The 22,775-nt window shown below is 49.8% G+C and overlaps 1 protein-coding gene across 1 annotated transcript in view; it reads right to left on the bottom strand.

Annotated features, from left to right (window-relative positions):
* The window catches only part of LOC8023113 (transmembrane protein KIAA1109), an 89,267-nt gene that overhangs the window by 5,761 nt on the left and 60,731 nt on the right, over positions 1-22,775 (bottom strand). The window contains exons 38-59 of the mRNA XM_040218542.2: positions 20,005-20,217; positions 19,481-19,543; positions 18,676-18,849; positions 17,073-17,360; positions 16,329-16,406; positions 16,162-16,258; positions 15,436-15,509; positions 15,235-15,366; positions 14,879-14,999; positions 14,356-14,502; positions 13,975-14,135; positions 12,852-13,094; positions 10,765-10,997; positions 9,550-9,678; positions 8,836-9,003; positions 7,487-7,670; positions 5,263-5,385; positions 4,590-4,689; positions 2,425-2,768; positions 1,893-2,109; positions 1,050-1,160; positions 352-478 (exon numbers count right to left, since the gene is read on the bottom strand). Coding sequence (XP_040074476.1) covers positions 352-478; positions 1,050-1,160; positions 1,893-2,109; positions 2,425-2,768; positions 4,590-4,689; positions 5,263-5,385; positions 7,487-7,670; positions 8,836-9,003; positions 9,550-9,678; positions 10,765-10,997; positions 12,852-13,094; positions 13,975-14,135; positions 14,356-14,502; positions 14,879-14,999; positions 15,235-15,366; positions 15,436-15,509; positions 16,162-16,258; positions 16,329-16,406; positions 17,073-17,360; positions 18,676-18,849; positions 19,481-19,543; positions 20,005-20,217 — 3,527 coding nt within the window. The remainder of the gene's footprint in view (positions 1-351; positions 479-1,049; positions 1,161-1,892; positions 2,110-2,424; positions 2,769-4,589; positions 4,690-5,262; positions 5,386-7,486; positions 7,671-8,835; positions 9,004-9,549; positions 9,679-10,764; positions 10,998-12,851; positions 13,095-13,974; positions 14,136-14,355; positions 14,503-14,878; positions 15,000-15,234; positions 15,367-15,435; positions 15,510-16,161; positions 16,259-16,328; positions 16,407-17,072; positions 17,361-18,675; positions 18,850-19,480; positions 19,544-20,004; positions 20,218-22,775) is intronic.

Below are 22,775 nucleotides of genomic sequence, written 5' to 3'. Positions count from 1 at the left end.
TTATGACACGGTGACGCCGTGTTACCTGGTTGTGTGACCATATGTCACCTAGCATAGGGATGTCACAAGACCATGTGTCATTAGGAGGCACTCGTCGGGACAGAAGTAAGGCGACATCCATTCAAATGGGTGTTGGTCTGGTCAGATTCCCCATTCGCTGGAGTTTGGTTGGCGGCAGCTCATTTCATGCAAGTTTTCACCCGCAGAACAGTCGAACTAGAATGTCCTCTCTTCCCTGACAGTACTCCTAAAAATGCACTAAGGCTCACGCATGACCTAGCTCCTCATGATTCTGGGGTGCTGAAAGCACAAGCGAGCAAGCGAGAGGGTTAGAGGTGCTCGAGCACTCACGACGTGTTGCCCATGACGTTGCCCATGTTCATGTGGACGTTGAGCCGGGACAGGTTCAGCGCGTAGAGCAGCAGGGTCTCCCACGCCTGACCCGGGGCCCGGGCGGGAGCCGGGCGCTCGGGCGGAGCTGCGAGAAGTCGGCGGGAAAGCCGTCGTAACTGTGGACGAGCCGTGGGAGGATCGTGCCCGTAGGCTTATGGTGCCTGCAACGCGTCTCCAAGTGGCGTGTTTAGCATCCTATTCTGCCCATACATCCAAAGTGGCCCCAAAGTGGCAAGAAATTGCGTCGCAGGAGGCGGTGTGTCGTGCCGTGACGTCGTAATCCTCACGGTTGGTCGTAGAAGATTTTGAAAAAAGCATGAGAGAACGCGAGTGCTGCCGTCGTCGCAGCGTCCCGACTCCCGACTGCCGCAGCTTCCGCAGTCTGTCGATCTGGACAGTGATTTGCATTGCAGCAGAAGAGGCGTTTGCTACGTCCACCTCCACCACCGTGCCACCGCCAGGGTCGTGGCAGGCGACGGCACAACACTTCCGCGACGTCGTCGGGAGGAAATTGAGGGACCGCTTTTGAAGAAGCGCAAACACACCATATGGAAACGTGTAGCTGGTTCCGGTGAGGGACCTTTCGTTGCCTGCTGTCGACGTTTAGGGAGAGCCCCCAAACGGGGCCGGGAAGTGCCCGAGAGGAAGGGACCCACCTGCGTCCTCCTCGGGAGAGCCCAGCTCGAGGCTCCCGAAAGGGAAGGAGTCAGCCCTGCTCGGGGACAGGGTGCCACTGCTGCTGCTCGTCTCTGCCGCCGAGTCTTCCGCTGCGCAACCGTTGCAGAGTCTGGCAAATGTCGAGGCCTTCCCCGAAAGACGGGTCTCGCAAGCGGCAGTATCGTGACACGAAGCACCGCCGAGGCCGGTGGGATTGTGCCAATCGTAGCACGACCAAAATATCGTACGAGGTTGATCGTACTGACAAAGACCAGAGAGAACAATATGTGTCCCGCAGAAAGCACACTCCATGTGTAGTTTATGCTGGATTTTTTTCAATCTTTTTATTAACCTCATTATTTTTTATTTGTGAATCCTATTCTTATTTTCTTATTTATCTTTAATTTTATTTTTATTTGTTTATTTATGTATAATTATTATTATTATTTAATAATTTATTACACTCATTTAAGGCCTCTACTGTTGCCGGCACATTTGCATTCAGTTTATGCAACACGGCACACGGACAATGTGCCACTTCCAGAATCTGCCCCAAAAAACATTTGTGTTGGTCTCCAACCTGCAGCTACGTAACTGGAACTGTGCTACAAAAAAACGTGCTAAGGTGTTCTAACCCCGTAGCAGTTAAAATGCCTTTGCTCACGTCTGCTCAAAACCACAGACTGTTGCACACATTACGCACTGCACCAAACAGACGGTCCATGAACTGGCACTTGAGGGTGTGCTGTGTACCTTAAATTTTTACACGGAGACCAGGCACCGAGTGTCAGACAACGTGCAGAGTATGCACTGTAGTACGGAAAATATGGAACCAAACATACCCGGGTCCCCGAAGGCGGAGCCTGCGGTGGCGGGATCCCCCAGGAACATGCGGCGAGCGATGCTGCGCCGGTACCAGGCCTTGGGGAAGGCCAGGATCTCCGTGAGGCGCCGCATGTCGTACTTGAAGGAGGCCGAGCCCACGTCACACAGGGCCGAGAAGCGGATGAGGGCGCGCCCGCCGTCCGGGCCCAGGTGGCGGCTACGGCTCATGTTCACCTGTGGCGGGCGTCGGCGGCACATTGAAGGCCACTCTTGGGGTCGCGGCAATTATGACAGCGACTACTTTCATGCCAATGCCAACCAGAAGACAAAGCATGCACGTTAACGCCGTCAGTGGATCCAACCCACCCCCCAGCGGAAAACAAGCTAAAGCTGAACGAGAGACTAGTATCGCACTCGACTAGCCAGCCAAGCACGTCGACTAGCCAGCCAAGCATGAGGCTTCGTGTGGGCTTTGATAAACAGCTCGCGACTGCATCGTCTGCCCTTGTCACGCACGCTTGCAGACGCACTGTGTCACAAGGCACACACCTTGACAAACTCCACCTGGAGGGAGAGGGAGTCCTTGCGCTCCGAGACGGCCAGCGGGGACGCGTCTGCCGCCGAGGAGGGCATCTTTTTGGCGCCGCCGTAGGGGTGGAAGATGTAGAGGGAGAAGTCGGCCAGACAGCCCGTGGCCGAGAGGCCGCCCACGGGGCCCTCGTCGGCCCGCTTGGACGAGAAGGCCAGGTCCAGCGAGGGCAGCCGGAGCAGGCACTCCACCCGCGACACGGGCAGGCAGCTAAAGCGCAGGATCGACGGCTGCATCCGGAAGTACACGATCACGTCCACTGGGAACGAGCTGTACTGGCTCTCCTCAAACACCAGGGCGCCGTCTGCAAAGTCAGAAGGAGAACTCTTAGGGGGTTGACCCGGGGATCCTGAATTCAACCCCCCCCTACTTTTCCATCTGGATGAGCATGGCACCAGAGCGCAGTCATGTATCACTACCGCGTGATGCACATTAAAGACCCCACGCTAGCAGTAGCACTGCACCAGCTAACTTCATCACCTACAACGTAAACCGGTGTCGCCATAGCTCAAAGGCAAACCGACCTTGTGCTATCAAAACACAAACGTCTAATTTGGTCTTGGTTTTTTTCCTGGGGAGACGTCTGCCTTCACCGGAGAGACACATTCTCATACGACAAACTGGTCACACAAAAAAGTTCTTTGTAAGGAAGCATGCTATATAAAGTATCGCACTAAAGAAGTGTTACTTTTTGTTGAAGAAGAACAAACATGATCGATGGTCTAAAATTAAAATACAACAGTACAATATTAGTGGCTTCCTTCTGCTTTATGCCAAAGTGTGAACGTCAGAGCCACAGCAACTTCGGCATCAAAAGTGCATGTTTCCTATCACAAAGTAAGCTTGTTATTGATAGTAGCAAAGGTCCACTAGAAACAGCCTAATTTTTGGCTGATAGCTAGCAACAAAAAGATACATACAGCAATTTAATGTAAACATTTGATCCCTTTTTTTCTAATTTTCTTTTTCAGCTCACATGCTGTCATTTAAATTTCTAGCAAGAAGACCGTGTATATGTGGCACACCAACACAGGCAATGAAACTTGACACTTGATGCTAATCTTTTTGAAAAAAATTAGACCAAAAATGTACATGTCGTTTTCGCGATAATTGGGTCACACAGTGTATCGAATAAAGACTGGTTCCCTCACTTGCAACTAGTTCCAACCGTGTGCATTATATTAAAACCTCATGGTGTAATACGGACAAAAACAAAGAAAGAACTGGACAGGACTGGTATTGTCCAGTTCTTCCATCGTTTTCATCCGTGTTTTTTGGCATATTACACAATGTTGAGCAACCAACTCGCCCAACTAGCCATCCCTATTCAAACCCATTAAGATCTCTTCAACGAGACGCATCGGCGCCATCTATTGAGTGGCCGGAACACTCTGAATTTCCATATATTTATTATTTTTTGCACATCCCTCGGAGAACTTTCAACGATGTTACAAACAACCATTTCTTATAAATACAGTAAAACATAGAGCCATTCCTTGATAAGTGCCCAGCTCTCAATTTTGTAACATGTGGAAAATACACCAAAGACATCTTTACACATTGTTGATCTAAGAAGAGCCCGTCCCCCAGTTTTAAGTGATTATCCCCAAATTTTGAGTGGGCCTTTGGTGGGGTTTTACGGGACATACTATTGATCTTGCAGGTACCACAAAACCTTCGCTCTAATGAAGTGCAGTTCCAGAGTCGCCTCATAGACAGCACCAGCACACCGGTGTGTCTTCTTGTCATAAGAGATTGTAAGAACTCCCTCGTAAGCAAACCCAAGTGTGTGAATGGGCCCTTATACTTGGAAGGTGGTTTCAAAGTAAGAGCACTGTTGCCTTTCACCTCAAGAAACAATGTAGCACATATCCTATGTTTAAAAATCAATTAAATTGAGCTTGCTCACTTTCCCGGATGCAATTTATGTTTTCAGTAGACCTCTCTGTTTTGAATCATTGAATATCGTAGAAAGACAATTTTTTTTCATAATACCAGACCCCAAAACCCAGACCCAAAACCTAGAGCAAACCCAGACCCTAGTGAGCCAGCATAGCAAATGAGGAGAAATCTTTTAGTGTAGATGCACTGGGGACATGCAGCGGTCTCGGGTACTCTGACTCACCCAGTGATGCAACGGGAGAGGCCTTGGATGCCTGCTGCAAAGGAATGGCCTCCAGGGCTTGCTCCAGGAAGTCCAGAATGTGGGGGCTGATCACAGTCTCCTGCCAAGACAAGGAACTTCCATTAGCTAGGGGGCCCTCATGAGGTCCGATTTCGGTCCCTGGTGAGCGCTAGAGCTTCTTCGCCTGACGGTTGGACGTGCTGTGGTAGTCTTTTGCTAGGCGAGCATTATTGACCAATGAGGAATATTTTATTGGTTTGCGAATCCAGGACCGGGCAGAATTTTAGTGAGAAACATTTTCTCGCCTACACACGAACGGGGAGAGAAGTCTTATGATGGCAGATGTGCTTGTTCCGAGCACTTCTTTATCCACTGGTGGATGTGAGCATGTGTACAGCAGCCTTTGTAAAATAGGAAACGATCCCAATTTCGGCGTGCATTCAACATTACTTTGTCGTAACACTCACCTCTCAGCAGACGGGCCACCTTTTTTTTATTTGTAAGCAGATAATGCACAGGTGTTTCCTTGCTTTAGTTTTCTCTGCAAATGACACCTTGGAGCCCACGAGTCATCTGCTAAAGATGTCTTAGCTCGCTCCGCAAGATCCCCAAATTAGATCCCGCTCTCATTCTCACGGAGACCAAACCCGTACCCCTTGCCCTGTGCACCCACCTCCGGAATGCTCTGCAAGGTGATCCAGGCAAAGAGGGTGGCCTTCTTGAGGCCACCCTTGCGGGCGGGTGGCTCCAGTCCCACAGGGCTCTCCCCACCCACTGTCCACGAGTTGTAGTGAACCTGCGGAAGCAGAGCCTGCCCTGTACACCACGAGTAACCTTCCGGCATTCCAACCTCACGGCATTCGTCAGTTATCTCATCACCACACAGATTTGCTGCAACTGTAAAGCAATGAGGAGTGCAAGCTCGTGTGCTTCTTTTGGAGGTGTTGTGGTGATGTCAGAATGCCGAGCTCTGATTGAAGGACTGAAGGGATTGAAGGGATTGATTGATTGAAGGGATTGAAGGGATTGATTGATTGAAGGGATTGAAGGGATTGATTGATTGAAGGATTGAAGGATTGAAGGGGGTTGACCTCAAAACAAGTTGCCTTGAGGTCTAACCACTATCCTTCAATCTGAGCTCGGTGTTTTGACGTCACCACGACTCCTGCAAAATAAGCAGACAAACTTACGCCCTGCATTGCAACTGGGTTATTGGAACACGAGGGTGTTCAGCAGCCTTACCAACAGTCTGTCCAAAATACTTTTAGGGAAAAAAAATAATGAGAATAATTTGTGCATACAAAGAGGAGGTCAAGAAGCCAGATGAGTTGATCATACTTTATTCAATAGCAGAATAAAAAAAAAAACTGTTTTCTGGAGACATTATCGGGTACTTAGTAGGCAAGAGCAAATAGCGGATTTTGAGTTGGAAGTGAATTTGAAGCAAATAGTAGTTTTGGTAGAATATTTTCAAATTGAATATTGAAGTTTCTCCAAGGCTTTTCTACTGCACCATACTTAAACAGAACCCCAGCTAACTCGTGAAGGTAGTTCTTGAGCTTCCACTTGTCCACTTCTAAGCTCAGTTAATTTTAATATAACCTATATGAACTGTGGCATGTAAACAACAAATTTGTAGCAGCTATCCTAGTCGAGGGAATTTCTAAGTCTGCTTGCTATATCCAAATATTTTTTATTCAATTTAAAATTTTACGCAAAAAAATAGGCACAAATGATGAACGCAAAGTGTGAAGATATCGATGCCCAACATACACTTTTGCACAATCGCAGCAAGCTAGCTTCATTGAGTGAGCTTCTCATCGAGCATCCGTGCACTGCGGGGAAGCAATACCCGCGGAGCCCACGAGCTTCGCGGGTATTGCTTCCCCCGCAGTGCACAATTGCTCGGTGAGAAGCGCACTCAACGGGGCTAACCCACCGCGATCAACAAGTATGAATATTGTAGTTCATCTCAAAGCGAACATCGAATAGCACGTTATTCAAAACTACTCTTCAAAAATTTGAATATTCACACAGCACTAGTACTTAGACATGGCTTCAACTCTACTGCGGGTGCCAGTTTTCAGCTTTCTCAGATCTGAATGAGTCCAGCGGGTCTGAGGTGCAGTGAACGATCGATGCCCACCATGGCCTAAGAACACAATATTACTGGGAATTGACATTCTAGGTTGAAACTGGCTAATGGCATGATTCCTTTCCTTCTGTGTCCCAAGGACGAGGCGGTAGGTGGCCAAGTCTGTTAACACACCACAGCTCAGAGCACGTGGAGCGAAAGCTCACACTGCAGGACCCAGAGATCTTGGGCTCAATCCCCACCCCTGCCCGTTTCGATCTGGATGAGCATTGCACCAGCGTGTGTTCATGTAATCACTACTGCGTGATGCACGTTAAAGACCCCAGGCTAACGGGTGTACTGCACTGGCTAAATTTCTTGCCTAAAGAAGAGACACCAGACGGCCACTGGGGCCGACTTTCCGCTGTCTAAACATGCACCCAACACATTTTGTCTTAAAGGCCAACCTACAGAATCGTTTTCTGCCAGGCAGAAAACCGCTTCCCAGTTCCTTTCCCAGCTCCTCACTACAGAAAAGAGGAAAATAGGCCGCCGAGCAGCCAAAAAGGAGGAAACTCTCCCCAATTCCTCCTCTCCATTCAAAAAAGAGGGAGACAGTCCTTCTGCGGGGAGTAGCTCAGAGACCCACTCCTGTGGGGAGAGGAGGAGAAAAGAGTGCAAGAGGGAATCAAAAGAAGGAAACTGGGAACTGGTTTTCTTCCCAACAGAAGACGATTCTGAAGGTCGGCATTTAAGGACGCTGAAGAGATGGAGAAGAGATGAAAAAGGGGTTGCCGAGATCGAGCAGAGGGCTCCAACGCACCTTGACGTCCAGCCCCGGCACAAGGAAGATGGTGAAGTCTGCCACCTGCGTGGTCGTGGCCGCGGGGGCGAAGCGCATTCGGGAAGACGACGGGTGACTGCGGGGCCCGCTCCGGCGCCGTGTGGGGGAGCCCCCCTCGGGGAGGCCCCCTGAGAAGCTGCGCTCTTTGCGCATGGGACGTGCCCTGCAACAGGATGTGCCCGGGAGCTCAGTGAGAACCTAAGCAGATTGTCATCTATTCTCACCGAACGTCTGTTCTCGCAGAGCATCTCACAGAGCATCTGTTTCCGCAGAGAATGTCACCGAACATCTGTTCTCACGGAGCATCTCATGAAATATCAGTTCTTATGGAGCGTCTCACAGAGCATCTACCCCCTAGGACAGTGGTTTTCAACCACTGATGTTTCGCGGACCCCATGTGGATCGCGGAGCTGATGAAGGACCCCGTTCCTGGGGGGGGAATGTATAGGTTAATTATGATAGTGATTTAATAAATGGATATAACTAAAGACTAGTGTGAAGTATACTTCTCTCATTGACATATACACGAGAAAACTCGCCAGAAAATTGAAACATTTCTTCTCAATCTGAGAGAAGACAACTCTTATTAGCAGGCTTGACTGATGGGGCTGGGCTTCGCAGACTTCTAGAATGCCTAAGCGGACCCCCCGTTTGAGAATCACTGCTTTAGGACAACCTGACCACAACGGTATTTCCTACGCCTCTCCCACTAACACCTCCAACAATAGAGATAGTACTGACGGAAGGCTTTGACAGCAGCCCGTGTTCCACAAATATCTCTACTCCAGTTACTTATTCAGAGAAAAACAACTGTGAGAACCCCTCAAGATGGCCACTGACATTTCTATTCTCATTGACAGGGTAAAAACAACAGGGCATCTCTTTCAGATGCCTGGCATTCAGCGCATGCTGAATGCCAGGTGCGGTGAGGAGTTTAAGTTGTTCTGTCTCCAGTGCAAGCTTCTTACCATCAATTACATTTAAGCGTCTCATGATGCGCGAAGCTCATGAGACACTAAAGTGTAATTGATGGTAAGAAGCTTGTGCTGGAGGCAGGACAACTTAAACTCCTCACTGCTATTCTCGTCTTGTCAGTGACTAGAGTGAGACGGCTCCATACGGGCCTCTAGTCACGTTTTACAATGCGCGGCTTCCTTCTTCCGAAGTCGGTTTGGAAAGTAAAGGGTTCGTGCCCACCCCATACCCGAGCATCCATTCTGAGCTGCCTCTTTCACAGGTTGCATGCATGCTACCACAGAGCTGACCTTGGCACCCCAATAAACCATTCCAAAGACACGCCAGAAGGGTGGCAGAGTCCCCCAACGCACATCCTGAGGGCCTCCTCTTCCCTGGCGGGGTCCCTGGTGTGCAGGACACACTTCCCGCTGTTGAAGAACACCTTGATGTCCAGCTCGAAGTCGATGCTGGGCTCCGCCTGTTGCCGGCTGCCCTGCGGGGCAGTGGGCGGGCTCTGGCCCCCATGCGCATCACCGGACCTGTGAGGGATGGATGCAGGTTCGCTCGCACGTTTTAATGCAGAATGTTTTCATAGGCTGTGTTTTTGGTTTAGGGAGTTGTAAAGAGTTATAACAAAAACACGATAAAACGGGCACATGACGATCACGTGGTGCACGTGACACATAACCCATAGTGGTGCACGTGACACATAACCCATAGTGGCGCCAATATGGGACGCCATTATGGGTTATGTGGTCCCGTGAGTGACATGTGACCATGTAACTCGACGTTGCAGCATCACATGATGTCATCAGACGTCCCAGTGTCACGTGACATCACTCGATGCCACGTGACATCTGATCTGATGACATCATGTGATGTCCCAATGTCACGTGACACCACTATGTAAGTGACGTCACATGACATCATCATGGGGTTGGTGTCATAGAACCCCGTTGTCGAATGTAGTGGGAAAACGTCATATGCCCCGCTGCAACACCCCCTCAAGTTCGCATTGTGCGTAATTCGGTACATAGGATTGAGGTGATTGATTTCTCTATGAGCGAGGAGGGGCCGGGGCTCACGTGGGGACTTGGGGGACCTCGTCCTGGGGACTTGTGGTCGGCTCAGAGGGCTCGCTCGTTGGAGTCGGCGCACCGCTGTTGCTCACACTTGCCGTCGTCTGCGAGAACACACTGTCCAGGGACAGCTCCCTGGAAGAGGTCGTAAGACGTCTTCGCTTGTCCGGCGACCACACATGACCAGCGTGTGCTGGCTGAACCACTCGTAATCACAGTGAAATCAAACCAATACCTGTGCTTCATTGCTGATACTTTCTCCCTCATGGCCTTGCTGCAGTTCAACCAACACAAGCAAGCAAGGGTCGTCAGGGGTTCGCACATTAAGCCATCACTTCAAAGTAAACAGAGCAAGGGACGCGGACAAAAATCTTTCAGCCTTTCCACTCTGGCGAAGATCTTTACGACATCTAGGACGATACCTAAACGACGACCTCAAGGACGCCGCCTAAAGGACGACGTCTAGGACGACCTCAAAAACGACTTCTAGACAACCTCAAGGACGACCTCAGGGATGACGTCTAGGACGACCTCAAGGATGACTTCTAGGACGACCTCGAGGACAATGTTTAAAATGATTTCAAGGACGACTTCAAGGACGACCTCTCGGACGACGTCTAGACGACCTCAAGGATGACTTCTAGGACGACCTTGACGACAACCTCTCGGACGACCTCAGGGATGACGTCTAGGACGACCTCAAGGGTGACTTCTAGGACAACCTCGAGGACAATGTTTGAAACAATTTCAAGGACGACTTCAAGGACGATCTCGAGGACGACGTCTAGACGACCTCAAGGATGACTTCTAGGACGACCTTGACGACAACCTCTCGGACGACCTCAAGGATGACGTCTAGGACGACCTCAAGGACGACGTCTAGGACGACCTCAAGGACAACTTCTAGGACGACCTCGAGGACGACTTCTAGTACGACGCCTAGCGATATTCAGCCTTTCCACTCTGGAGAAAACCAGAGTGAAAAGGCTGGAAAGATTGCCGCCATCGCTGATAGATGGCGGTAGCTGTGCAGAGTTTTGTGTCGACATTTGTTTGCCCGCGGACACGATACTGGGGAAACTAGCCCTTAACAGCTACGCTGTAAAAAGGGGAAACCAATACACCAAAGTGCGGCAGTGCGATCATCTTCTCTTTGTGACCTCTGCACCGTTGGCTTTTAATAACACCTCGAGAGAACAGAGGGAGCCCCAGCATCCTTGCCTGTGCACGAGGGGCCTCCTGGGGGATGCAGGCAGGTCTGACATGTCGAGGGAAGCCGTGCGCACATGCACTCCGGCCTCCTTGGCCCCCCCGGGGGATGGGGGGACCCCGCCCGAGGTGGGGGGCGGCGCCTGGCCCTGCTGGGGGTGCCCCTGCCGGGTCTCCTCCTCGGGGGTGCCCGGCACGAGCCGTGACATGGGGCCCAGCCCCAGTTTGTCCTTGATTGAGGCCGCCTGGAGACCACGGAGCAGACAACGACGCTCAGCCAAAAGGAAACGTTCTTCTACCAGTCTGAGCTTACTTTTCCAATAGAAAAGCAACAGATTGACTTAAACTATACTCCATTTCAGCGTAACTTGACAAACGATGAAGGCTACAGTCCCAATGAGCAAATCAGAGCGTCAGAGAGAGGCACAAAGGAAACGTTCTTCGTCTATGGGTCTGAAGCTTACTTTTTCGATAAAGAAAAGGCATACTGTTCTGAACTATGGTGCCAGGAACACATCTCCAACTGGTGTGTGGACAGCGCTTGTCCTATCTAGTCCTCCCCTTTCTTGTCCTTGTCTCTTTCGCGCTGTTTTTGCACAATGAACTCGCACTTGCCCAATTGTCCATTCTACCAAGTGTTATTTCTTCTACAAAAGGCTCTTTTATATGTCAGCGCTTGTCCTTGTCTCCATCTTTTCTTGTCCTTGTCTCTTTGGCTCTGTCTTTTCCATGATGGTGAGTTCCGCATCCTCATTTGTGGTTCCTCAATTTATGCCTGATCATGTCACAGATGTGCCTCGATCCTAGCGGTGGCACAGCGATAGAGGCGGGAGCGGCGAATGCTTGTCCTGTTGCAGCTCGTTCTACACCTAGACAGTTCACGGAAGCTTCAGCAGCCAGGAGTAGGGGCACCACGATGACGGCGACACTTGCGTTACTCACCTTTTTTGCCTCAACTTCCGCGACCAACAGCCAGGATCATAACATCTGTAGCGGCCCCCAGCGAAGCGGGAAAGAAGTAAAAGAAGTGCCCGCGCGATCACGGCCTCTCTCGGAGCTCGAGACAGCACAGAGATCGAGGAACAACTGCACCCACACAAAATCGGCTCGTCACGTCTCAGATTTAACGTAATGTAAATAGTGTAAATAAATTAGTTGAAGCTCAGTACGCTTCAAATTGGTGACCCGGCTCCTGTGACGTAATTTGTTGCCACTTTGGGACCACTTTCAATGCATGGGCAACACAGGAGGCCGAGCACACCAGTAAAAGACGCTTTCCAGGCACCATCTTCTAAACTAATGTCAGTTCTAAATGAATTGATACAGTTTATCTTTCTGCCCTCGAGGTATATCTCTTGGTTGCTAGCTAAGGAGCAGCCCCCAGTCGCAGCACTGATGCTATAGTAAACCTACGTAAGCAAAAATGCCCATGCTACTACTAGGTGTTTGGCTTGTAGTTATGCAACAATGGCTGACTTAGGTCTACTAAAATAGTGCCTAAACTTAAAAAAGAGTTTACTCGGACAAAGGGAGAGTAAAGAAAATTTAGAAGCAGGGAAACCCCAAGTTCCTAGGAAACCACATTGAAAAGCTATGGTTCAAATCTACCATGACAGGGGCCTTGCAGAGAGAGCAGGTAGGCTGGCCTCTCCAAAGCACAAAGTTGATGTAATAATCTAGAGAGAAAATTACCAAGCATTTCAGACGGTTTGAAACAACGGGGCACGGACGCAAACATTGGTGGTCCCCTATGTGGTGCCGATCTGCCCAGATCCCTGGCTACGCTTTGATATATACAAAAAGATAAACACCACTTGCAAGGTAGGTCTGTATTTAATGTTTTTCTAGCTTTATATTGCACAAAAACACCGACACCGCGCATTGCATAAAATAAATAAAGTTGACGAGCACTCGAACAGCTACAACTCGTCGCGGCAAAACGAATACGCCTAACCTATTGTCTGCTTTCTTTCTCCGATCTTCCATTGCTCTCTTTCTCACTCTTTCTTTCGAGACCCCTGACATCAGCGCTTATGATTTGACGCGTTCTGCTCCTGTTTTGATCCCCTCTGGGGACATGTAGTGGCGTCTGAGCATACCTTGACGCTCTGCCTGCGCAGCTTCTTGATGACGTCACGACGGAAGTCATTGAAGACGGCCGTCTCAAGCTCTTTGAGGCGGCGCTCCTCCTGCTCGATGGTGCTTTGGCTGGCCCCCAGGAAGCGTAGGTCGCTGATGATCTTGGCCTGCTCGTTCATTTCCTTTTCGATCAGCCGGGACCGCTTTTTGGCATCCAGGGCAGGGTCCAGCAGCAGGCATGCATGGCGCAGGGTCACAGGCTCCTGCAACAAACGCCCGACAGCCACACAAGCACATTTGAATACTTAGTATTTGCAGTAGAACAATAAATATGTGCTATGACTAAGTTTCGAATACGCTCATCAAAAAAGCAAATTGGGTGTTTGTTTAAACAGCATAACGTTGATCTGCCTCTGATGTGGTGACGACATTCGTTTACGCTGTAGACAAGATATTTAGTCACTGCTGTGCCACTGCTCGCCTGAAGTCTTTAATATGCATCACGCAGTAGTGATTACACGAACGTAAGCCGGTACGAAGCTTATCCAGCTCAAAACGGGCGGAGCTGGGAATCGAACCCAAGATCAATGGGTTCTGCAGCAAGAAATTTCGCTCCATGTGCTCCGAGCAGCAGCATGTTAACACACTTGGCCCTTTGCGTTCGGTTGCAACTCTTGTTTAATCAGTGTTCAACACGAATCCCAGCCAAATGCTCACGCAGAAGGTGGTAGAAAAAATCCAGCACCAAGGCCTTGTTATATCTAGGAGCTGTTGAGCGGTGCCTGGGTGGTTCTGGCTGCTCAAGAAACACATATCGAGACGAGGGGTATTTCTAAGGTGCTCCAGGAACACCCTTTAAGACTAGGGGTGTTCCTGGGGAGCTCATGATACACCGTGTGAGTAGAGGGGTCTTCCTGGGGAGCTTAAGGAACAACCGTTAAAACTAGGGGTGTTTCTAGGGGGCTCCATTAAACACTTTGAGACTGGGGGTGTTCTTGGGGAGCTTGTGGTACACCTTCTGATGCTAGGGGTCTTTTTGAAGAGCTTCAGGTTACACCCTCTGAAACTAGGGGTGTTCCTGGGGAGCTCCAAAATCACCCATTGAAACTAGAGCTGTTCCTGGGGGACTCCTGGCATACCCACCTGAGCGGCCTGCTCCTCGGGGCTTCCCCCGTCATCCCCGTCCCCTGTGAGGGCCGTCAGGGTGCGGAACAGCGCCGAAAGAGCCTTGCTGATGCTCGTGTCCACGTGGATGTCCACGCCCTCCATCTGCCACTGCACGTTCAGGATCCACTTGGCATTGCCTGCGCACCGGGAAGACATGGGGACATCACTGCACAGAGATATTAAAAATAGCGCAAAAGAGACGGGACAAAAAGACGAAGAAGCACACAGGACAAACGCCTCTTCTTCGTCGTTTTGTCCCGTCTCTTTTGCGCTATTTTTAATATGAATGTCCACTACCAACTTGCCCAGCAGACTAAGCTTTTACTGCACAGAGAGAGTCGTTGCTGACACCCTTACTGCCGGCCTGCGCCGCGATGGTCCGTGAGCAGATCTCGTAAGTGCCCTCTGAGACCACGCACAGGTTGGTGGTGCTTGAATCGCTCGGGTCGGGCTTCCAGTCGTCCAGGGAGACCTCAAAGTCCTCCGCAAAGCGCAAACACAACCCTGCAACAGGAAAACCGCCAGTTGACTCAAGTGCTTCGGTTTTTCTGTCGGACATTACTTTAGTATTAACAATTATTTATTTATTTTACCCCAAGGACACGGAGGCATTACAGAAAAAAGTGGAGAATAAAAAAACACTAGAAAAGAAACCAAACAGGAGCAACACAAAGAATACTCAAACAATAGGGAACTGGAAGTTAGCAATAGCTCTACAAAAGAAAGCGTAGTCAACAACTCAGTGGCAGGTAAGCAATTCCAGTCATTAGTAGTATAATGGGACCCTAACAGTTAGTGTGATCTAAAGAACCCATAAGCAGAATCTCGCGACCATCTGCCAATGTCCTTGCACGAGGCAGACAAAGCAACATCTACCCACCTGTGAAACGTGCCTTGCTCACGAGAGATCCGCAGGAGCAGGCCGAGATGCGGGTGTTCTCGAGGGTCACCACCACTGCCGCCGTACTGTCTGACTCGTACAGCCGACTGTTGGTCAGTGCCTGCAAGTCAGTACACCACGTCAGCCTAAGCACATCCGCTGGGGCACAGTCCTCGTCACGTTAAAGAGCTGCGATGCCTGGAACGCGTCTCCAGCCGATGTCTCTACCGAGTTCTCAAAAGTGGTCTCTCGATTTCTGCCACGACATGGAAGTGTCGTGCTGCTGGCCACCATAATTTCGACAGTGCCACAACAACAGAAGCACATGCAGTAGATGTCTGTTCTGCTGCACCCACCCCCTTGCTGATGGGCATGCAGATGCCCAAGTCTTGAACTGTCAGCTGCAGGAACAGGGTCCCAAGAGCCTGACTGCTGAGCTGCGAGAACTGGGGCACACGTTCAAACACCTGCTGCGTAGCCGTCAGCACCTGAAACAAAAAGTGGATGAAGTTGCGTCGTCGGACGGCCCCTAAAATGGCGGCCGCAATCGAGCGCACCTCTTTGTTGAGGCTGCCCCTCTGCTCGTTCCAGTATTCGTAAGCGTTCTTGTAGTTGAGCCACACCAGGACGGCTGGAATAAGAAGAGTGATCTTCGCTCACTAGGAGCGACTCAACGAGTCCTATCCTAACAAAACTGCGAGGATGGCATGCCCTTCATCTTGTTCACTGTAAGGGTAGAAACCGAGGGAGACGAGAAGACGACAGCATGCGGGGACATAAAAAAACCGAGCTTTGTTTGCAATGATTAGAAGGTAGACGCAAAGATACCTGCCTTTGTCACCCCCACACTCGACGAACATGTTCCAATGAAAACTCCAAACACTGACGTTTTGCGTTCTAACGCTTTCGACGAATGCAATGGAGACAAAAGCAGCTAGCTTTGCATCTACCCACTGATCATTCCAATCAGAGGTTGGCGTTCCGACGTTCCCACTTGCTCTCGTCTCCTCCCCTCCCTCAGTCTCCGCCCGCATACTGACAGAAACAGAAAAGCAGGATATCTCTTTCAAATGCCCAGGCTCCAGCCCGTGCCCGTTGCCTTGCGCCACGCTTTGGCTGCAAATGCACGCTAAAGAATTGTGAGACGCCAAAGCGTTATCGAAGATAAAAAGCTCGTGCTGGAGGTAGGATAACTGAAACTTTTCCCTGCCATTCTCGTCTTGTCAATGAACATAGACGCCATGTCCTAGATTTGTTGAGTGCCCCTCGCACGGTGCGCCCACCTTTATCCAGGGCCACTGGCTGGAAGTAGATCATGGGCCGGCTCAAAGTAATGAGGACCGCCTCCTTGTCGTCGTACTGGCTGGAGATCATCTCGTCCTGTGGCCAACGAAAAGGGGGCATCTCAACCCAATGACAACGTGCATTTTACCCGGCCAGGTAGGCTCACCTGCAACGCGTTGCGCAGGCAGATGCGAGTCTTGAAGAAGGCAAACTGCTGCAGCTCCGCCTCTTCAAACAGAGTATTCTGCAAACCATACAGTGCCCTCAAAACCATCAGTGACTAGAGTTGCACAGGAGCAACTCAAGCTTTGAGGGGATGCTCAAATATGCCCGAGAGAACAAACCAAAGTGACCGTCCACAACGACGCTTTCATGGTCTCATGCTCTACTTGGCTTCACAGGAAGAGCTGTAGCACTTGCGAAGCTTCCTTGCCATAGAGACACAAAAACTGCCACACCACCAACTTTTCTGGCTAACTGATTTGGAATTACAGAGGTTTCCGATTGCAGTAGACGTTTTGCAAAAGTACCTAAATACCACATGTGAAGCAAACAATAAATTACAAGAACGTCTTTGCACCTGCATCATTTACCCCATGACATTGGAGAGAGTGAAAAAGTGTGAAGTAGTGCAGCTGCTCCCTCACTCATCCGCCTGCGTATCCTTCGTCGTCTACTCTAGCCGGTCCTCTACAGGCTGTTACAAACATTCTTTTCGGCACTTCAGACACTGTTTCACGCTTTGCAAAAGATCTATTAACAAAGGTAAACATGAGGGAAGTTGAGGGGACCGACTAGTGATACTGGCTTATTTGGAATCCTAAACACCTTTAATTTCAGCACCTCCGAGCCACGAAGAGGCCACCATTGCGACATCGGCGTGGCAGCGGCCAAGAAGCATTGCCCTCACCTTGAGGAGCTGTCCCAGGGCGAGGCTGAGGTCAACCTGGCCCTTGCCGAAAAGCTTCATGGCCGAGACGGCCCGGGAGGCGTTCTGGACGCGGTTGGAGAGCTGCAGGTCCAGCGTGCCCGTCTGCAGGCGCACGGCGCTGGCCGTTGGGGTGGTGGCCGTGAGGCGGATGCCCCGCAGGCGCAGCTGGAGCGAGAAGAGCAGGCGGCCTCCCCCGCCCCCCGGGGCCCCCTCCCACAGCCGCAGGGGCCGAGTGCCCGACATCTTCTGCACCACCTCGTTCACCTCCTGCGAAGATGCGGGACGTTACGCACGGATACCGTGAACAAAGGGGCCTGGGTGCTACGCGCACTCCAGCCACGGGGACGGCTGCTGCACTAACTTTAATGTTGCAAAAACACCTTTCAACCTTCGAGCAAAATATTGAGGAGAACAGAAAAGACGAGGAACTATGATAGTCTTTGCACTCTGTCTTCCTTTTAGAGCGCAGCTCTTAGGCGCCCGTTTCCAACTTGAGCGGCGTCGCCGTCGGCGTCAGCGTAACTAAGGTCACCCCAAGGTCACGTGACCCCCAAGGTCACCCCAAGGTCATGTACCCCTCCCAAGGTTAAGCGACCCCTCCCAAGGTCACATGAACCCCTTCCAAGGTCACCTCAAGGTCACATGACCCCTGCCAAGGTCACCTCAAGGTCACGCGACCCCCAAGGTGACCCCCCAAGGTTACGTGACCCCGAGGTCACGTGGCCCCCTCCCCGAGGTCACGTGACCCCCCCTCCCACCCAAGTCACGCGACACCCCCCCCGAGGTCACGTGACCCCCTCCCCCCGAGGTCAGGTGACTCCCCCGGAGCATATTAAAGAATGAGGGGAGGAGGAGGAAAAGGAGGAGGAGGAGGAGGAGGAGGGGTCTACCCTCCCCTCAGTACCCTTCCCTCCTCCTCCTCAAGAGCTGCACTCCGATTCGGCGTTACAGGGAGTTGTAAACGGCTCTCACTTTTTAATTTGTGAACAAGTCATTGAGCCAAAAAGTTCTCACCTTAACTCAAATTATTTTTTTGGGGGGGCGTGCACTTAATTTTAAAGTGGTTCTGAAAAGGCAATTGATATCCCATTTTAGTTTGTGCTGTTTACCTAGCTTCAATAGTTTGCTATTCAGGTTTAAAGTAACACAATTCTTTCGCAAGAAGAGCTCTCACGAGAACATAGCCATAGAACCTTTGCACAAGTTTGTACGTCACTCTCTATAGGGACCGCCTATGACCTGTCGTATGTATTTTTGCAACAGGCAACCAAATAGCGCTATTTCTTCACTGGCAACTGCTTTCCTTTTTTTTTTCAGTTTCCAGAGCTTTTTTACGTTGGAGAAGTTCCCATGCGATGTTATTTTTAAACCAATGCTTTCGTAACTGAACGTTCCTTGGTGGTGAAGAAAAAAGAATTCTCTTCTGGACGAAGATGAAACCAATTGTAGCAACGTGGCAACACTGGCCCGGAGAGCCCACAAGGGTGCCCTGGGAAACTCCTGGGGTCGTAGGAACCCCGTTTGAGAACTGCTGCAGGGTGCCCAAAAGAGGAGCCCACAAAGGGGGCTGGGAGGTCCCCACCTTCATGAAGACCTTTTGAACGAGCACCAAGTGGTTCAGCAGGTCCGTGGTCAGGCTGTGCTCAAAGGTGCCAATCTCAGCCAGGGCGCTCAGGTAGCTGCCGCGACGCAGCACCACGCCATCTGCGTCTCGCTGCGAAGGACCCCCGGGGTCCTGGAGGTACTCGGCCGCCACCTGTGCCATGGCGAAACACGCACCTACCCCGTAGAGCACGTCGCATGATAAAGTGCACAGAAATTAAGATAGCTGCAAGCTTGGGTCCAGAGCTAAGACCTTTAATGCCACCTAGCATTAATCAAGCGGCGGTGTGCACTCTTGAAACGACGAACGTAGTGCAATTCATTACCAGAATCGCAGCAAGTCCATTAACCGGAATGGCACAAAGCAAGGATCGATGTCTTGGTTAAGTTGTGGGAAGCTGTCAAGAATCTAAGCAAGTACAACTACGAGCTGTGGGTACTCGTTCGATTCGCTGCTCGGATCATGAGCTGGCGTCCCGCTTAAACCTGCTGATCCGGCGGGTTAATACCGGCTTGGTGGGCTTAATAATCATTCAGTTATTAAGTGCATTATGACCCCAATACATGTACAAGGATGGACGCTATTGTACTTAGACTAGGCTTGTGTCGAACCAGCAAAAGACGACAAAGTCGGTAGTTACAATCTCATCTTCGTGTGTCAATCCTATAAAAGCAATATAATATGTCTCAAGTGTTAGTTCTGTAGAGGCACATTCTATGTGTTGCTCAAAGGCTGCCTAGATTCAGGCGCCAGGACGTCGCCTGCATACAGCGCACCGACTGACCTGGACAGGTGGTAGTTCCACGCTGGCCCGGGATGGTAGGTTGGCCTCGCAAGCCGGGGGCACCTGCAGAGGGGATGGTTTGCATACAATGGTCGTAAACAAATTGTCCGGCGCCTGGAGCGTGTCTCTGATCGGTCCGTTTTCCGCGTCCTTGAATGTAACCGTGTCCTTGATTTCAGCCCGATGACGTTGTAGAAGTCTTCCAGCAGATGCCCGTTCTGCTGCAAGTCTCTCGCCAGCTTGACAGTTCACCGAAACTTTAGTAGCCAGGAGTAGCCACTTCATAGGCCTCACTAGCCAGGAGTAGCCACTTTAGTAGCCCCGACGGCGACACTCGCACTTACTCGTGCTTGTTGCCAGAACTTCTGCAACTGACTGCCAGGATTGCTACATTTGACAGTGTGGCACTCCGGCTTTTGCGACAATATTTGTTGCCCCTTGGAAACAACTTTCCATGCGTAGGCAGGATAGGACGCCAAATACATCGGTCAGAGACACGTGCCAAGTACCGTACCGGCGCCCACCTTGGTGTTAAAGCTGAGCGAGTGCTGGGGCAGGTGCACTGTGAAGCGGGCCTGGGCCCCCGTGCGGCCCGTGCCCGTCAGGGGCCCCATGTGGTAGTGGGCCCGCAGGGAGGGCAAGAGCGAGGCCCCCGTCGTCAGGCCCTCCAGCACCAGGTCCAGGCGCACCACGGGGCGCGACGTCCGCTGGTCCGACCCCAGCGGGGTCGGGCTGCCCTGCACGGTCGAGGAAGGGTGCGTCAGTGCCACTTCGGCCAAACCGGAACCGCATGGCACAAAGAAAAAATATTTGCCCTTTTGCTGCACCACCGTGGATAATGCAATGGTAATGGAGAATGTAAAGAAAGGTTCGCACATTTGAGTTTGAGTGTGCCAACATTATTAGATCAACTCGGTTGTAGAACTTTTGCGAAAGGGGAACCCCACCTTTTCCCCCTTAACTCGCACCACGTGTCATTTAAAGTGTCACCTAGAGGCTGCATTTCAAAACTCTATTCTTTAAAGATGCTGCGGCAAAGCGCCACCTAAATGCCGTCCACCCCATAAACGGTGGTGCATCGAACGACGGGAGGCGAACTTTGTGGTGGGGGGGGGGGGGAGGTGCTGTTTGTGAAAGTGTCATCTATGGACAGTACCAGTCCGTAACCGAATTAATCTAATCAGCGTTTCTGGTGTCCACAATTTGCTCTTGAACATGAACTGCAAGAAGGGGTTAGGTCCTGATGGTATTCCTAATTAATCTCTTTGGACATTGAGCTACTTAACCGTAATCTTCGAGAAGTCTCTCTTCTGAAATCATACCTAAACTTTAGAAATCAGCCAGAGTTATTCCCGTCTTTAAATCTGGTAACAGAGCCTTATCAATTACAGACCAATTTTATTGACTTCTTCTAGTAAGCTCCTCAAACGTATAATTTACAGTCATATTTTTTAATATCTCGAAAGCAACTCTATCATATGCCCTTAACAGCACGGTTTTCGTCGTCATTTTTCAATCACCGTGCAACTCCTGGAATTCACTCATGACATTGCTTCATCTTTGAATAAAAGAGGGCAGGTTGATGCAATATTCATAGATTATTCGAAGCATTCAATAAAGTTTCGCATTCTAAACTACTTTGAAGTTGAAAGTTATACTTAAAAATCCAGTTTTACTTGACTGTATCACTGATTATATAAAAAAGTTTGTTTCATTTAGTAATGCTCTTTTTCAGAAGTTACGGTCAGTTCAGGTTTACCGCAAGTATCGGTGTTAGGACCTCTTTTATTTCTTCTGTATATCAAATATTGTAGAAAACACACCGGTTAAAATTCGTCTTTATGCCAATGACTGCATTTTGTATAATAAGGTTAATTCGGTTAGTGATCAACTGTTACTTAATGAATCCTTTGTGCACTTCTTTAACTGGAGCAAACAATGGCCAATGGAATTCAACTTTGAAAAGACTATGTTCATGAAGTTTACAATTAAGAAATTGCCTTTGGTTTTTAGCTACGGCATTGATAAGATAGTCTTGAGGGAGGTTTACCAGATAAAAGATTTGGGTATTATATTTCATCTAACCTTAAATGGGACGGGCACGTTGACCTTATTTGCTCTCGCACCCTCAAAAAATTAGGATATGTTAAACATATGTTCGAATGTTCTTCAAAAGAGGTCAAATTAACCGCTTTTAAAACCCTCGTTAGGCCGATTATGGAGTATGGTTCTGTAGCTTGGAACGTTTATCTAAAAAAGGACATTAATCTTGTCGGCTCGTTAAATACATTTCCAATAGATATGATCGACACTTTTCACCTTCATCCACTATGCCAGAGTCCAGAGTCTTTTAAGCAAACTGTCGAGCAGTTGAAAATGCTACCTAGAATTGTTAACGAAGATAGTGGCATTGAGTGCATGAAATAGGTTTCTTTTTCAGACATCACGCGCACTAGGCAATCCCATCCTTTAAACGTTGTACACTTTCAGGTTCATATTGTTTTAAAAATTCCTTTTTTCCGCACATATTTGAGTTGCGGAACGGTTTTATTGGATCTACACGTATGCTTCAGTACGACGACGTCGTTTTAGAAATAGTGAAAATGAATTTTGTTTGATGTGTGACTGGCGAATCATTATTTTGTATATGTTTTTGTTTAATGTTAGCACTACTCATCTTTTTCACCTGTGTATTCCACTCCTGCAATGACCTCAATTGAGGTTGCAGTATGTTCAAATAAATAAATAAAGCGGAGTGTGTCAACTGCATTGCAGTCCATCGTAACTGCGTAACAGGCTGGCACCATTTATACGGTAGACCCGAAACTCTTCAGATCTGCGTATTTCTTTACGCATCAGTCTTTCAGTGTGGGCTTTAAATAATTCTGACAATATTATGAGAGACCATTTTTCGTAGATAGAACATAGGTTTGACCTCGTAAATATTGCAAAACTTTCGATCTAGTCATGCGCGCCTAGAAATGATTCCAGGGCCTTCTGGTAGGTGGTGCCAGTCTGTTCTCTCATCACTAGACGTCACAATTGGAGACAAACGTAAATGTGTGAATCAGCCTTGACGTGCAACACAGCCAACTGGCAGTTGGCCCGCCTAAAAAAGTACACCCGATGTCTCAGAGTTCTCCCCGACAATAGACAATTTCTTTCAAAGGTGCGCACCACCTGGTGGCTCCTTCGTCCATTATCCGAGTCTGCCGTTGTTTGCGCATGCACTTGGAGAAGGCATTGGACACAAGCGTCGAGTCGGCGTTCGGCAAAAACTCGGATTCAATCGATT

The sequence above is a fragment of the Ixodes scapularis genome, unplaced genomic scaffold (genome assembly GCF_016920785.2).
Source record: "Ixodes scapularis isolate PalLabHiFi unplaced genomic scaffold, ASM1692078v2 PGA_scaffold13__105_contigs__length_92229423, whole genome shotgun sequence".
Classification (NCBI taxonomy): domain Eukaryota; kingdom Metazoa; phylum Arthropoda; class Arachnida; order Ixodida; family Ixodidae; genus Ixodes; species Ixodes scapularis.
This window is presented reverse-complemented; position numbering and strand designations above follow the sequence as displayed.